This window comes from Oreochromis niloticus, linkage group LG5 (assembly GCF_001858045.2).
Source record: "Oreochromis niloticus isolate F11D_XX linkage group LG5, O_niloticus_UMD_NMBU, whole genome shotgun sequence".
Classification (NCBI taxonomy): Eukaryota; Metazoa; Chordata; class Actinopteri; order Cichliformes; family Cichlidae; genus Oreochromis; species Oreochromis niloticus.
Window position 1 is genome coordinate 23,281,919 of NC_031970.2, and position 14,385 is coordinate 23,296,303.

General features: G+C 40.9%; 1 protein-coding gene across 2 annotated transcripts; it reads right to left on the bottom strand.

Moving 5' to 3' along the window:
- Positions 1-400: 400 nt before the first annotated feature.
- Positions 401-14,185, bottom strand: b4galnt1b (beta-1,4-N-acetyl-galactosaminyl transferase 1b). 2 transcript variants are annotated; one of them, XM_005469510.4, is made up of 13 exons: positions 14,078-14,185; positions 13,716-13,967; positions 11,557-11,658; positions 10,386-10,608; positions 10,132-10,308; positions 8,372-8,478; positions 8,095-8,132; positions 7,828-8,008; positions 3,918-4,010; positions 3,626-3,813; positions 3,406-3,546; positions 3,074-3,311; positions 401-2,283 (listed from the first exon to the last, which is right to left on the bottom strand). In XM_005469510.4, the coding sequence occupies exons 4-13, from the start codon at positions 10,598-10,600 to the stop codon at positions 2,066-2,068; spliced, it is 1,596 nt and encodes a 531-aa protein (XP_005469567.1). In that variant the 5' UTR covers positions 10,601-10,608; positions 11,557-11,658; positions 13,716-13,967; positions 14,078-14,185; the 3' UTR covers positions 401-2,065. The 2 variants fall into 2 exon arrangements, with proteins under 2 accessions (XP_005469567.1, XP_003441520.2); XM_003441472.5 differs by lacking the exon at positions 14,078-14,185 and having other exon boundaries at positions 401-2,039; positions 2,195-2,283; positions 13,716-13,953.
- Between the last annotated feature and the right edge of the window lie 200 nt (positions 14,186-14,385).

The window sequence follows — 14,385 nt, forward strand, 5'->3', positions numbered from 1 at the left end:
CCTCAGTACCTCTCTGATCTCCTTCAGCTCTACACCCCCCAGCCCCACCTTCTTCACTCCTGTGCTGACAGGTGGTTGTTATACATTCCTCTCTCCAAGTTTCAGATCCTCAGGGATAGAGCCTTCAGCTTCCAGGCTCAAACACTCTCAGACAACTTCAGCCATTAAATTCAAAACCTGGTTTTAAACGCAGGCTTTTGGTCTCAAATATAAACCGTGCTTGCTTTTATTTGACAGTTTTTGCCTCTCACCTATCATGTTCATTCGCTTGAGTAGCAAAAAAGGTGTGCTTATAAATTAAGGTTCTTGAAGGATACTCAATTGTAATCTTTTGTATGTCAGTGTCTTCATCCTTTGAACCGACACCACAACATTGAACACAAGATTTCTTTTTTTTTCCCACAGACATTTTTTATAACATTTGAAATGAATGTAAAAACTCTCATAATGCTCAAACAACTCATATTTTCTTTTGTTTTGGGTGTGGGGGTGGGTGGGTGAAGCAGGCAACAAATGATTTCTGTGTCCACACAATAAACATCACTGTTAAAAAAAATTATACATCTGTCAACACTTACAAATTAAAATGTGAGACAAATTCTTCAGTACACAACTACATACAAACCAAGCAGCAGGACCACCGCTGCTAGTTTCTTCCATCAACAGAACGAACGTCACTTTTGGTGAAAAATAGAAATGAATTAATAGTCGCAAACAGATGCCGGTGTAGCTCACGAGCTGAGCAGATCAGGTTCGATTCCGATGTGCTGCTTTCTGACCCGACATCCCCCTGCTTACCTGTCTCTCTTCACTGTTCTATCTAATAAAAGGCAAACAAATTATTAATAAATTAATAAATAAAATAGTTACAAATAAGTCGATATTTCTCTTGGGGATTAAAAAAAACTGTTGATAAATCTCTGGCACCTTATTGCTAACAAAAAAAAGTTAAAAAACTTGCTTAGGAAACAAATACAGTGATACAAGGGCGCCATCTAAAGGCCATGGTATAAAAGAACAGCATCACCACTTGAGTCTCTGACATGCAGGAGTGCTCCAAAGAGGAGTTTCAGTATAAAAACTCTGTATTCTTGCTTCATCTCCTTTCCTCTCTTACAGCGCCCCCCCTTCCCCGTCCTCTTTTCATAATGATGTGAAATTAATAAGTACTTTAGTTCAACCAACGTTTCTTTTGGGCAACATGTAAAGATCCGGTGGTGAGCACTCAAAAGTCTCGTTTTCCTCAGATGCTTGTTGGGGAAACAGACAAACAGCAGAAGACGACAATTACGGCTGCTCCCGCTACCAGGTAACACCTGATGAACTGGGACCAAAAGTTTCTCCTCCTCAGATCTGACTTATCTCTCCATGGGTGACACAAAAGGATTCTGGGTAATGGGCAGTAAAACCATATTGCACACACAGATAAAAGCACCCCAGAGCTAGCAGCATCCAAACCTTTGGCACGGCCAGTCAGTACCAGAACCCAACAAATGAAAAGACTTGGAACACGTTCTTCATGTGGCATTGGCAAGAAGGTCACACTGGAGCTCCGAGTCTGCAACTCTGTCACTTTACTGAAGGGCTTGTTGTCACTGACAGAAAGACCTTGTTCCAAGCTCAAGTCTATATTCGGCTAGTGCAAATCGAAGGAGAACACATGCACATCTACCCAGAACAGGATGACAATGAAGTTACACTGGCTGCTACCTGTTAGGTTCTCCCAAAGCCTGGTCTTTGTGGAGGGCATGAGCATGATCCTTTTATGACTCGAGATGTTACTGGGCACAGCAGCTGAATTTCTCCTGTCTTCACACCAATGAGGAAACCTAAACTTTTCTGTTGGGCTTCTAGATGCTAGAGGACTTTTCAGCTCACTGCAGAGCTGTGCACTGACAGATAAAACATGCTAAAACTGCTCTAAAGGCTGAAGCTGGAAAAATAATTTCAAGGTTCTCAAGAGAAGGCAAACCAAAATCTTATCTGAGAGGGCCTGGGGGAGGAGAACTTCTTTGGCAACTCGGGGAGAGCGGAGGAACCTTCGAGAAAAAGAGGAGAGGGGAAGCTAATTATGAGTCAAGCACTGAAACCGATTCTTGAAGTACAGGAGGCCGTTTTTGGTGTGCGTGGCATCAGAGGAGGCTGACGGGTAACGGAACTTGGCGTAGGTCTTGTCGCTCTCTGACTGGCTTACCCAGGGAAGTTTGATTTTGGTTGCGTGATTGACAATGACGTCATCGCACGAGCCCACATGGAGAGAGCCGAGGCCATCGATGAAAAACTCTAGAAAAAAAAAGGGGGGGGGGTAAACATCACTCAGTGGGTCAGGAACACTTTTAGTTAATGAAATATTGCAGGTATGAAAATGAGGAGAAGGTGGCGTGAGCTAAATGTTACATTTAAATCAGATTTCATTCAGTTTAATGTAGGTAAAGCCGAGCTGTGACTCTTCCATGGTGGTGTGTGCTGATAAAAAATGTCACAGCATAATTTGCTAGCAAAAATTATCTCGCACACGTTATTGTCTCAGTAAGTAAAATAAGATATGAATCTTTTTTCTTCAATTACTAAGATATTGTTGCTATCACTACCTTAATCGGAGATATTCATCTCTCTTTTATTCTTAAATGATTAAGGAAACATTAAATTAATTTTATATGGCACACAAATTGACTCAGTGCTACAGGAGAATAGAAATACAATGAATATGAATATACAATAAAGTGCAAAAGTCTTGAGTTACACCTCATTTCTATATATTTTTTCTAGAACAAATGGGAAATAGGTTATTTATTGAAACGTGGAAATATACATAGAAATACAGTACATGAGGCAAAAACAGTCAGGAATAGTTCTTCAGGCTTCTCAAAGGACATTCAAAGCTGAATGTTGGCTGTCTTTTGTTCTGTTCTCTGATCCCAGACTGCTTCAACAATGTTGAGGCCAGATTGGATAACAAATAAATAATTCTTTATTGAATTTTTTGTATCCAGCAGTCAAAACGCTGAATAAAAAACACATGACACGATGCAAAATTTTGCTCCTTTGATATGAAATAAAGCCCTGTACTCACCCAGATGAGCGACCCTGGCGAGGCGTGGGTCAAAGCCGACCTGCTGGACTTTGTCTGTGCGAGCTAAAAAGAAGTTGATGACCCCGTCAGTCACAACGCAGTTGGGGAAGCCTTCGATGACGTGATGAAATCCTCTCCTCATGTGTAAACAGTCACCATCTTCCTCTCCTGGCTCAATGGAGATGGTTTGACGGTAGGTGGCGGTGTACCCCGTGGCCTCCCGCACTGCACCGCCCACCTAGTTCACACACATAGATACATTGTCTCTGCAAGAGCCCCAAATCTTTACTACTCACTGAGAAAAAGAAAAAAAATATCCTTCTGCTACTCACTAGATCCAGAGTGGTCCTTTCTAAAACATCCACAAGCTTCTCCAGCTTGGTGTTGGCTGTGAAGATGAAGTCATCATCCACCCACAGTACGTACTTCGTGGTCACTTGGGACACGGCCAGGTTTCGGCCGGCAAACCAACCCTAAGACACGCAACGCTGAGGTTTAGATTGAGGTCGCATCAACTGTGACAGCAGGGAGAAGACTTCAGCGTGTCCTTACCTTTCCAAAGGGCATGATGTAATGTTCGATGTAAGGCCCAGAGATGGTTTGGGGATTTTCACTGTCATCAGCGATAACTATGGTAACAGTAGGGTAGTATCTTCTGATGCTGTCGATAAGATCTTTAAGCTTATCGTAACGCAGGAACGTTTTTGTCGCTATTGTCACGAGGGCGCTGACGTTGTACTCTGCAGAGAGTTGATGGAGGAAAACTGGCTTTAGAAAGTGCTGTTTGACTTAGAAAGGATGTCTGACTTTAGTTATAAACACCGTCAACATGCCGGTGCTGTACCTCCTTTGGATCCAGTGTTGTACAGTTTAGGTGTTGTTCCGTGTCGGATCTTGATGCTGAAGACAGCTTGATGTCCCTCTGTCTCAAGCTGCACTAAAAGACCCCCCCACACCAAAAAATCATGAGTATCATTAAGCTAAAACTATGAATGCCTCGCTCTCATCTGGTTCTCGTAAAACATGTAGACATAACAATGTCATGTCTTTGTACAAAACCAATTCTTCAGACCCTCAAGTTAAAATGCTAAACTCTACAGCAAAAGAGCATTTTATAGACAATTCAGTAAAACAACAAAAAAATAAAGCACTTTTAGTTTCTACACCTAATTTTCCCTTCATAAAAACTACAGGGTTGGGATGACAAGTAAAGTGTAGGAAAAAAAGAAAGATATTATTAACAGATATTTAAGTATTAAAGCAGCGGTCCCCAACTCCCGGGCCACAGACCGGTACCGGTCCGTGAGTCGTATGGTACCGGGCCGCGAGAGTTGAGGCTCAGGTGTGAAATTTATGGTTTTCAGCGTTTTTATTGTTAACTCGTTTTCCCTGCGTCTTTGTAGTTGTGTGTCCTATTTTGAAAGAAATATTCACACATTACCATAGCGACCAGAGAGCATTAAGGGGCAGAGAGGAGGATGTCACTCTCAATGTTGTTGGCGCATTTTCAGGAGGATGCTGCTAATAAAGTTACACAATTACACAGTGAATTCGCGTTTATTATTATATTTACAAAATACCACCGTTTTTGTCTTGGTCATTTCATTTTACATTGTTGTATTTATCCGCAACACCTTAAAGGCCGGTCCGTGAAAATATAGTCTGACATTGGTGCAAAAAAGGTTGGGGACCACTGTATTAAAGCAGATCCAATGTTTAAATGATCATTTTAAGAAAAATATTAGCTCAGTTTAAATTTGATGGCAACAACATCTCCACAGTTGAGACAGGAAATGCTGGAAAAGTAAGTGTTACTAAAAGAAACAGCTAGAGGACCATTTAAGGGGAAAAAGGCATCTTAAAAAGGTTTCTCAGAAGTAAAGAAAGGGAGAGGTTCACCAATCTGCATGAAACAGTTTTTACCGATTGTGGAAGAATTATGTTCCTCACTGTAAAACTGGGAAGACTTTGAATATCTCGTCATCTGCAGCACAAAATATCATCAAAAGATTCAGAGAACCTTGAGAAATCTCTTTTTGCAAGGGACAAGACAAGGCAATGTCTTGTTTCTGTTGGTTGAAATGGCAAAAAGTTGTTAAAAGAGATTTAAAGACAGTTTTTCATTGTGGGTTACTTTTTCTTGTGAGACAGGAACACGGAGTTTGATGCACCAGTCCAGCTATGGTCATGTTCAAGTGTTCAGATACATTACCATCCTCAGCGGAAAGACTGTGAAAGCCTTTCCTGCTTGTGGTTAGGCAAATTCGATTTATGTGCTACATCACTCAGACGCGTGTGCATTAAAGACAGACGTGATTCTGTCATGGAGACAAAATGCAGATTAGAGCTTCATCATCCTTTTTGTAAGTTTTTATTTACATTTAACAAAGTGCCCCAGCTGTTTTGAAATTGGGTTATACTATACAGGCAGGAAGTCGAAAGACAAGGGCAAACACACCTTCAGCCATTCAGGTTTTGTGCATGCTTACTATTGTTAATTTTGTGCTGAACAAAGAGGCTCTGATATCAGACTGAATCCTAAATAGTTGCCCAATTCTAGCTCAAGAGAAACAGCTCTGCAAATAATTTTCCCTGCCAGGAATACCATACAAGAGCAGGTGTGAGGCCACTGAAAAGGAAAAAAAAAAAGAAAGCAAGGTACACAGAGTCTGACAAAGCTGCTGACAGAAGCATCAGAGAGCAAACAGGTAGCTTAGTATAAAGGCTGGAGACACTGGGGAAGGTTAGCCACGTCTGATGACGTGATGATGGCAAACAAACAAACAAAACAACCTTGGTGTTGTACAGACAGTGTTGGGGAGTAACGGAACACATGTACCGCCGTTACATATTTAAAATACAAAATATGAATAACTGTATTCTGTTACAGTTACTGTTTAAAAAGATGGTATTCAGAATAGAGTTACTTTGTTGAAATAAATGGATTACACAGTCTTTTCCTGTTTCATATGTTAGGCTGTCCCCTCTCTATTTTTGCTAATTCCACGCCGGTGGAAACCCAAGCAAAACACGCATTAAGAGGCTCTAAAAAGAAAAAGGAGAATCGAAAAGTACGAGTTGTCACTGACCAGAAACGGGAGATGGAAGCATGTAAATATAATAATAACCACTGCAGCCAAAAAGAGTGCCTGATGAGCCCAGTTGTAAGTAAGCTGTTAAGACTCGACTGTACACTGTGTTTGTGTTTTCCTCCAAAACAATAAGTTCCATTGTGGCAGCCTTTCAACGCCTCTCTCTGTCTCTCGCTAGCACAGCTGACCCAGACAACAAAGTAAAGCTAGTTTTCAGCTATGAGCCCGACACGGAAACCGACGCATTAGCCAGAGGTCCCTTTACTACGGTGCAGCCTTACCTAATGTCCGCCCTACTGTTACTGTTAAAAAGCATGATAATACTAATCCAAAGTATTCAGAATACATTACTCTCATTGAGCAACGTAACGGAATACGTTACAAAATACATTTTGGGGCATGTATTCTGTAATCTGTAGTGGAGTACATTTTAAAAGTAACCTTCCCAACACTGTGTACAGAATAAGACCAGAGTCACAAAAGGTTGCAAAATCCTTACTAAAACCACAACTTTTTGCCATTTCAACCAGCAGAAATCTTTGAGGGTTAAAATGTCTGTGAAGGTTCTCAGTCATCCAGGTCATCGTAGTCAAAGGAATTTGCAAAGAAAAGCATCTGGACTTCTTTGAGTTGCTTGAAGACGTTTCACCTCTCATCCGAGAAGCTTCTTCAGTTCTAAGGTCAAATGGCCGAGAGTCCCAGATTTAAACCCAGTGGGAGTATCCCCCCAAAGAGGGACAAAGGACCCCCTGGTGATCCTCTAATCACATGAGCCAAGGTGTGAAAGCGGGTGTGGTACCTAATCAGCCAGGGTTTCGGGTGAGCTCATTGTGAAACCTGGCCCCACCTTGTCATGTGAATTCCTGAGGTCAGATATCTGATATCTGACCTCAGGAATTCACATGACAAGGTGGGGCCAGGTGGGGCCAGGTTTCACTCCCACTGGGTTTAAATCTGGGACTCTCGGCCATTTGACCTTAGAACTGAAGAAGCTTCTCAGATGAGAGGTGAAACGTCTTCAAGCAACTCAAAGAAGTCCAGACGCTTTTCTTTGCAAATTCCTTTGACTTTGAGGGTTAAAATGAAGCCAAATGCCAAAATCTGCAGTTATCTGAACAGCCACTTGATGCCGACCCCAAAATTGAGTAAGTCAAGTTAAAATGCAAAAGTGTAAAGCAAAAGAGCATTTTAGAGCCATGTGGAATTAAAATTATATATATTTATATATAAAAATAGAAGCAGTTTTGGTCTGTATAGTCAGTTTTCCTGCATAAAAACTTTACAGGGCAGATTTATTTTATAACTCAGTGAGGAAGAGAGTAAGATGGTGGTTTCTGATGTCATAGTGGCTATGTCCATCTTTTATATACAGTTTTTTTTTTTTTTAAAGTTTTAACGTGCAGCTTAATGTTAAAATATGTCAGTCAGCTGCCGGCTGTACCTTTGTATATACTGTATAGGCATGATCAAAGTAACAGAGTTTTCATCTATGAGTGAAAAATAAATCCACATATTGCTTTAAAGTTAAACACAGACTCAAATTAGGGTGTGAGATGATTCTTTTTCTGTATCTTTACTTTCTACTTTGCGCAATTTGCTGAAAAATTCAGAAGAACAAAGTCCAGGGCCGATAAGACGGTGGATTTGTATCCGAGGGCTCACCTGTATCTGCCGTGCTGGGATGAAACAGCGTGTTAGTGTAGGTGACGAACTGCAGCTGTCGATTCATGTTCGGCAGCAGGCGGCTGGAAAGAGTCATGTGCATCTCGCCATCACCTTTGATTTTCACCTCGTCTACCTCCGCCGCCACATTTAGAGTTCCCAGCGTGGCAGTGATGTTTATCTGCATATGATGGAAAGAATAGCGGTCAAGGTCAGAGGACTGCAGGCATCTAAAATATGTAAAGACAGACACGTTTGAGCACTCACTGAGTAATTATCTCTGGGAAGGTCATGTAAGGCCAAGCCTGGAAAAAGAGAAACAAACACTGATTGATTTTCAGTCCATTTCCTGTATGCACCAGCTGGATAAATAAGGGCTTTCAGAGCCCTTACACTATATGTATGTACAATGAATATCCAGTATATAAACCACCTCTAGTTCAAGTTCATTTTTAATGTTTAGGGGCCAGCTTTAACCACTTTCAAATGATAAAAACATGAGACTTTCATAAATATCTGAGTTGCTCACTCGGTGAAGTCGTACCTGGGATGATGATTGTTTTCAGGGGTCGTACTTCCACCCCCTGTGTCGGATACTGCAAGGGGCTGTTAGCCTCAGCAATAATGAGTAGATCTGCAGGGGTCTTTGACCTGAAATGAAATGTTTTTGTGTTTTTTACATGAACAAGCACAGCAAGCAGAAAGCAGGAAGCTCTTTAGAAATAATAAACTGTGTGTGTGTGAGAGAGAGAGAGAGAGAGAGAGAGAGAGAGACAGCGAGAGAGAGATAACAGAGATGGCCAAGGCTGTATCTCGGGCTGTTTTTTCATGCCAATACACCCTGTACTACTAAATAGCAAAGGATCCCATTGTATGACTATTCAAACATAACAAAATCAACATTCACATGTCCTTTTTGTCTGTTAAACAGACACATGTACACGGGTATTTTTGAAAGCAGAGATTTTCCATTTCAAAAAAGAAAATCCCGTCCACATGTAAACGCAAAAAACAAAGTCAAACGCTGTCAAGAACATGCCAAATCCTAACCGTGTAGAAATGTTGACCAATCAGAGGTCTACAAGCCTGAGAGGGAAAGAGTAAACAGGGTTTTGTGCCCTCACAAAACCTTCTGTACTTCTGAAAAGTTTTTGTTTTTCTGGAAAGGCGGCGAATTTTGTGTTACTTTTTAATAGCCTTCATCATTTCAAATGTTAATAACTAAAGTCAGTATTCAGTGGATTTTGTGTCACTGGCTCTCTCGGCCAGAGTTTATTCAATAAAGAAACTGAAAATTTTACATTAGTCTGAGTGATTTATAATAATGAAATATGGCTGGTGTAGACTCACAACTTAGGAATGGACAAAATGCATACAGCATACATACGTTTAATTTTTTAAAAATTACATTTATTCAAAACCGACGATGACGTTGGCGTCGAGATTTGGGTTGTGACAGTGTCTGTGTTCAATGTAGAAGCCATGTCGACGTTCACTCTGATGCCTCTGTGTTTCTAAATGGAGGGACAGTAACTGTGTGTGTATGTGTTACCGTGTAAAAAATGCAGATAGTAAGATTAAAAGCAAGGGTATTTTATCTATATTTGCCATTGTAGAAATTCATCTCATGTAAACAATAACGTGGTGCAAAGCTTGACATCAAAAAAGGCGCTCACCTTTGACGTTGTGAGGCTAAATCTCTGTTTTCTTCGTACAGACGTAAAGGCAAAAATTGAGTTTTTAAAAAATCTCTATTTTCAGTGATCCAAAACGCTTTTGCGTGTGGACGAAAGGCCCAAACAAATAGAAAAAGCTGCGTTTTCAAAAATACCCGTGTATGTAGTCTTATTAATGCACAACTCCTGCACGATCCACAGAGAAGCGGGGAGGTTTTAAGGCTGCTGGTTGTGTACTGGAAGCATGCAAAAAGCGAGGTCTGTGTTTATATATGTTCTAATGCATGTGCATTCAAACTGTGTGACTTTTCTCTGATAGTTGATCTCAGGTTAATGTTTGCAGGTTAATGTAATGTGTTTTTATTCTAACTGCGTAGTAACAAACCACAAAGCGAAGCAGATTAGTATATGACAAGAGTGATGTGAGATTGTGGATGATTTTCCATGTAAGAGATAGATAAGTCTAAAAAACAATTTCCTGTAGCGTGCGCTGAGACAGATGGATTATTTCAAGTAACACATTTTGTTACATCATTATTTAATTTAAGTAAAACAACACATCAGGCCGCATAATAATATTTTAGCCACACAGATAAAAAATGTGAAACACCTCTTAAGTACTCCTTACCTCGTCTGAAAGCTGCTGTACTCTTTAGCCCGTCTCCTCTTCATCTCCTCCAGCTCTGAAGCCTCGAAGGCAGTGTGCAGCGGGTGAGCTGACACCCGAGGGAACAAGAGTTGTGCGAACGGTAGGTTTACCCCCCCACTTTCGCCCTCACATATGCATCCATTACGTGCCAGCAAACTGGACAGATTATAAGACACGTGTGATCAGATTTAAGCTCAGGTCTGTCCGCTTTGGTTCAAAATAGCATTACTTACCTCGCCACATTATCCCTTACATGGAAGGGAATATTGCTCAATCGATGGTCTGACTCAGGGACCCTCTCTTCCAGATGCCTCTCTACTATAAACGCTGGTCGCTGCCAAACATCCACTGTGGTGTAACCCCGAGTGGGCCACGAATGGAGGAGAGCCAGTACTAGCACCACAGATACCAGGATGACTAGCAACACCGTCTTCCTCATGGACCGCATCCTGGAACCTGTCAGAGATTAGTATGTTGGATGACGTTCTGGTTTTTATAATTATACTCTGAAGATATTTCCGAACAGGAATGCAATGTAAGTGATGGGAACAAAATCAGCAGTCTCTGTTTTGTGTGACAACTTTGTGAGGTTTTGCTAAAGTTAAAAGGTTATGTCATGTCATCCCCCCCCCCTTCCACTTCAGCTCAACCCAAAAACAGCCCGCAGGAAGTTGTTTAATTGAAGAGGCCCCGTATTAATTTTAGTCTCAGAAAATTTTCTAAGTCATCATCACAGCTACAGATCCATGGAAAATTATTCACATTTTTGTGGTTGCACTCACAGAGGAGCCATGAGAAGAGATCTAGATATCTGCTGAAAGAATCAGCATAATGAAATCATGAATGCCTTCCGATCCCTCATTCCCCTCCCATATTTTTTCTCCTCGATTCTTCTTCTTCTGTATAACTGAAAGCAGATGTCTCCCCTTTCAGAAACTTGCCAGCACACAATAAACTCTTTCTCCTCCAGCTGCGACAAACTAAAACTCCATTTCTGATTCTGCATGCATTTGGGTGTGGGTGCGATGGAATCCTTGTAAATGAATTGCTCATATTGTGGGAACGTAAATAATAAACACAGCTACATAGTGGGAATCCTGCCTTCTTGTTAAAGACATAAATGTTTACATCTAATGATGAAGACTTTGTTTATGTTCAAAGTAGGAAAAGTCTAGTGTTAGAAATAATGTGGAAAACCTTTGAAGTGATGGAATCGAGACTCTAAATCTATGTCTCTTGTATGTATGTGTATGTGTGTGTGTAGGCTTGCTTACAATGATCTAATTATACCAACACTAAATTCACTGCCACAAATGTAGGAGATAAGACATTAAATGAAACCTAATCCTTGGCAGACAGACTTTCATTTCTAGCAGTTTAAAAAGTATTTATAGGAATATCTACCTCACTGCCTCTATCCAATCATTGAAAGGAAAACCTCTGTTGACACCTGCATCTCCAGAAACCATGTAAACATTTGTGGAAATGAGCAAGCGCCTTCTCCATCTGGAAAGAACAAAAAACAAATCAAGGAGTACAGGCTGAAAAAATGGATAACAACTAATAATAATATAACAGAATGTACTATTAAGAAACCTAGAGTGCATATAAACTTATATTATCATGAGGTAAGTGACCATGTAGTGTTTCATTAAGTGACTGCATGGTACCACAGCTGCCAGAGGATATTAGTTTTACAAAGGGCTGGAGGGGAAAAACTCAATCAATACAGGGGAAAGATTAATAGGATCAGAACTAGCAGCCAATCAGCTCATCCCAGAAATTTATTATAAACTCATATTTAGCAAACTCATGAAGGTTTTCAGGCTGCAACTCAATTTCTTCTTTTTTAGGAGATTAATTTAGCCAAATCGATATGTATGCAAGGAAAAAAGAGTGTTTTTACAACTATAACAAGCTTGAAAGTCAATATTTGGTATGGCCACCTTTATTTCTTATCATAGTCTGAACGCTTGGGCAAGCCTTTCTTGTAATTTCTTTAAGTAGTCTTAAGGAATAATTCTTCTGGTTTCTTGAAGGACATTCAAAGCTCTTCTTTGGATGTTGTCTGCCTTTTATTCTGTTTTCAGTCAAGATGATCCCACACTGCTTCATTAATGTTGAGGTAAAGCTCTGGGGAGGCCAATCCATGACACATAGTCATGGATTAAGGTATATTTTACTCCACTGATAGTGTGTTGGGATCACTGTCAGACTGGAAAATGATACCTAATAAATCTAACAATACTTTTCTGTGTTCATAATTTCATAAATTTTGACAAGATCTTAAACACTGCATTTTACAGATGGCTTTGGACACTCCCTGTTGTACCTTTCAGTCTAGTTCTTGTGTAATCGGTAATCTCCTATACCTCAGAGTTTTCTCGCAGTTTCCCTTCTTGACCACCACCCTTCCAAAAGGAAAGGAAATGGGAGCAAATTTGATGTTGTTTAAAAAAAAAAAAAATTTTTTTAGAATCGGTTCTTTGCCAAGTTGTTTACTAAATGTGGACACCACACATGTCATCCCCTGATTATGTTTGAATTATTTATAGATCAGTGGCTTACAAAACAGCAATAACAAAAACATTCCTGTGAGATTGCTCAGGTACAAGGATCAGACTGAAACTAGGTCAATAAGCAGCCAACGACTTAAAAAGAAAAATGTTTAAGACCTTCAGGATGTCCACTTTTTAAATAATTACAAATCTGGCTTCCTGGAATCAAAATATAAAAAATGAGGGGTTGGTCTCGACTTTTTGCACAGTACTGTATTTCAACAGAGATTGTAAGGTAAGACAACATGACATGATGCATATCTTTGAAGATAATGTTTTGCATTACTGCAGGCCTCGTAGATTTGATCCCCCCCCCACCCCGTCGGAATAATAATTATCAGCGATAGTGGAACAGCCCTAATACATAACAGATGATCTAAGCCAATCACAACATAGGCGTGTGCTGCACACTAACGACCCTATGGTAGGGAGCGCCGCGGTGAACATGCTATGGACATGCATATAGTCCGTGGGTCACTACCAAAGTCCGCGTGACAGATTTGCTCGCATGTTTCGGACTATTTGGGATAATTAGCACAAAATTAGCACACCTCCCTTCGTACTGTGAAACATGAGGAAAATATGGGAAAAAAAATAATGCGAATGTGTGTGCAGAAATCCGAGGTAGCGAATATAAATACCCGGCTACACACAGGCCTATTAGCCCACCTTATTCTGAGTGAGCGCAAGAAAACCCTACAAAGAAAACAAAAACCCATGCATCCGAAATTATCTTTAAACAGCACTTCTAATATGCTGAAAAACATCTCCAGAACAAAGACATAGTGTGTATTTAGTTATTTTACCACCATGTTATGTCTAAAATGAAAAATAAAAAAAATCTCATGCCTATCCCCTCCCCTGTCTATCACAGAAGCTTTCAAACGTTCAGCCAGAGCTGAGAAATAACAACCCCCGAAAAAAAAATCTCCTGCCGAAGACGGAGACACGGGCCTTTAAAGCAGCACCCCACTGTAGAAAAAATCAAATAACCCCACAGCTCACCTCAGTTAAGACGCACACTGCAGACTCTTTCACCTCCCTGCTGCACGGAGCTCGCCCCTCTCTCACGGATCTGTTCCTCGGAGGTCTTGAAAATGGAATTATGTGGGGGGAAGCGGCGCAGAGACGGAGCGGCCGCGCATCGCAACACTGCAGGCTGTTGGACGGATGCTCCCCCTGCAGCAACAGCGGCTGCGGCGCAGCGGCGAGCGCACCGATTTCACCGCTACACCAGACCCATCAGTGGTCTGTCAGCTGAGCACGCACACACACAGACACAGAGGAGAGGATACCACTGAACTGACTGCACGATTTCTCAAAAAAAGTAGAATTATGATCAAACAGTAACATTTATGTCTACATACGTGTTTAGATTGGTGCGTGGGTGTGTGGTGGGCGTCTGTTCACACAGCCGATAAATATTGTACTGCTTATTCAGCTTCTACAGTATCACACCCTCTGTCCTCCCCTCCTTTCTGGTATTCTGTTAAGGAATGCTTTCTTTCTTCAAGGAATTGTCTTGATTTTTCCCTCACCAGATATTTAAACCCAGAACTGCACTTTTCGCTCAGCTCGGTGTGTACGTTTTGGGTGTCATATGAATCATTTTATCGTTTTGTCATCATTGTACCTAATTGTCAATGTAAACCTTTAAAATCAGTTACTTCGGACT

Excerpts from the sequence above, each read along its gene's own strand:
- b4galnt1b (XM_005469510.4), bottom strand. The coding sequence starts at position 10,600 with ATGCGGTCCATGAGGAAGACGGTGTTGCTAGTCATCCTGGTATCTGTG. Across the intron at positions 8,009-8,094 it reads TTCCCAGAGATAATTACTCA|ATAAACATCACTGCCACGCT; the intron begins GTGAGTGCTCAA and ends CATCATATGCAG. Across the intron at positions 3,547-3,625 it reads ACATCATGCCCTTTGGAAAG|GGTTGGTTTGCCGGCCGAAA; the intron begins GTAAGGACACGC and ends TGCGTGTCTTAG.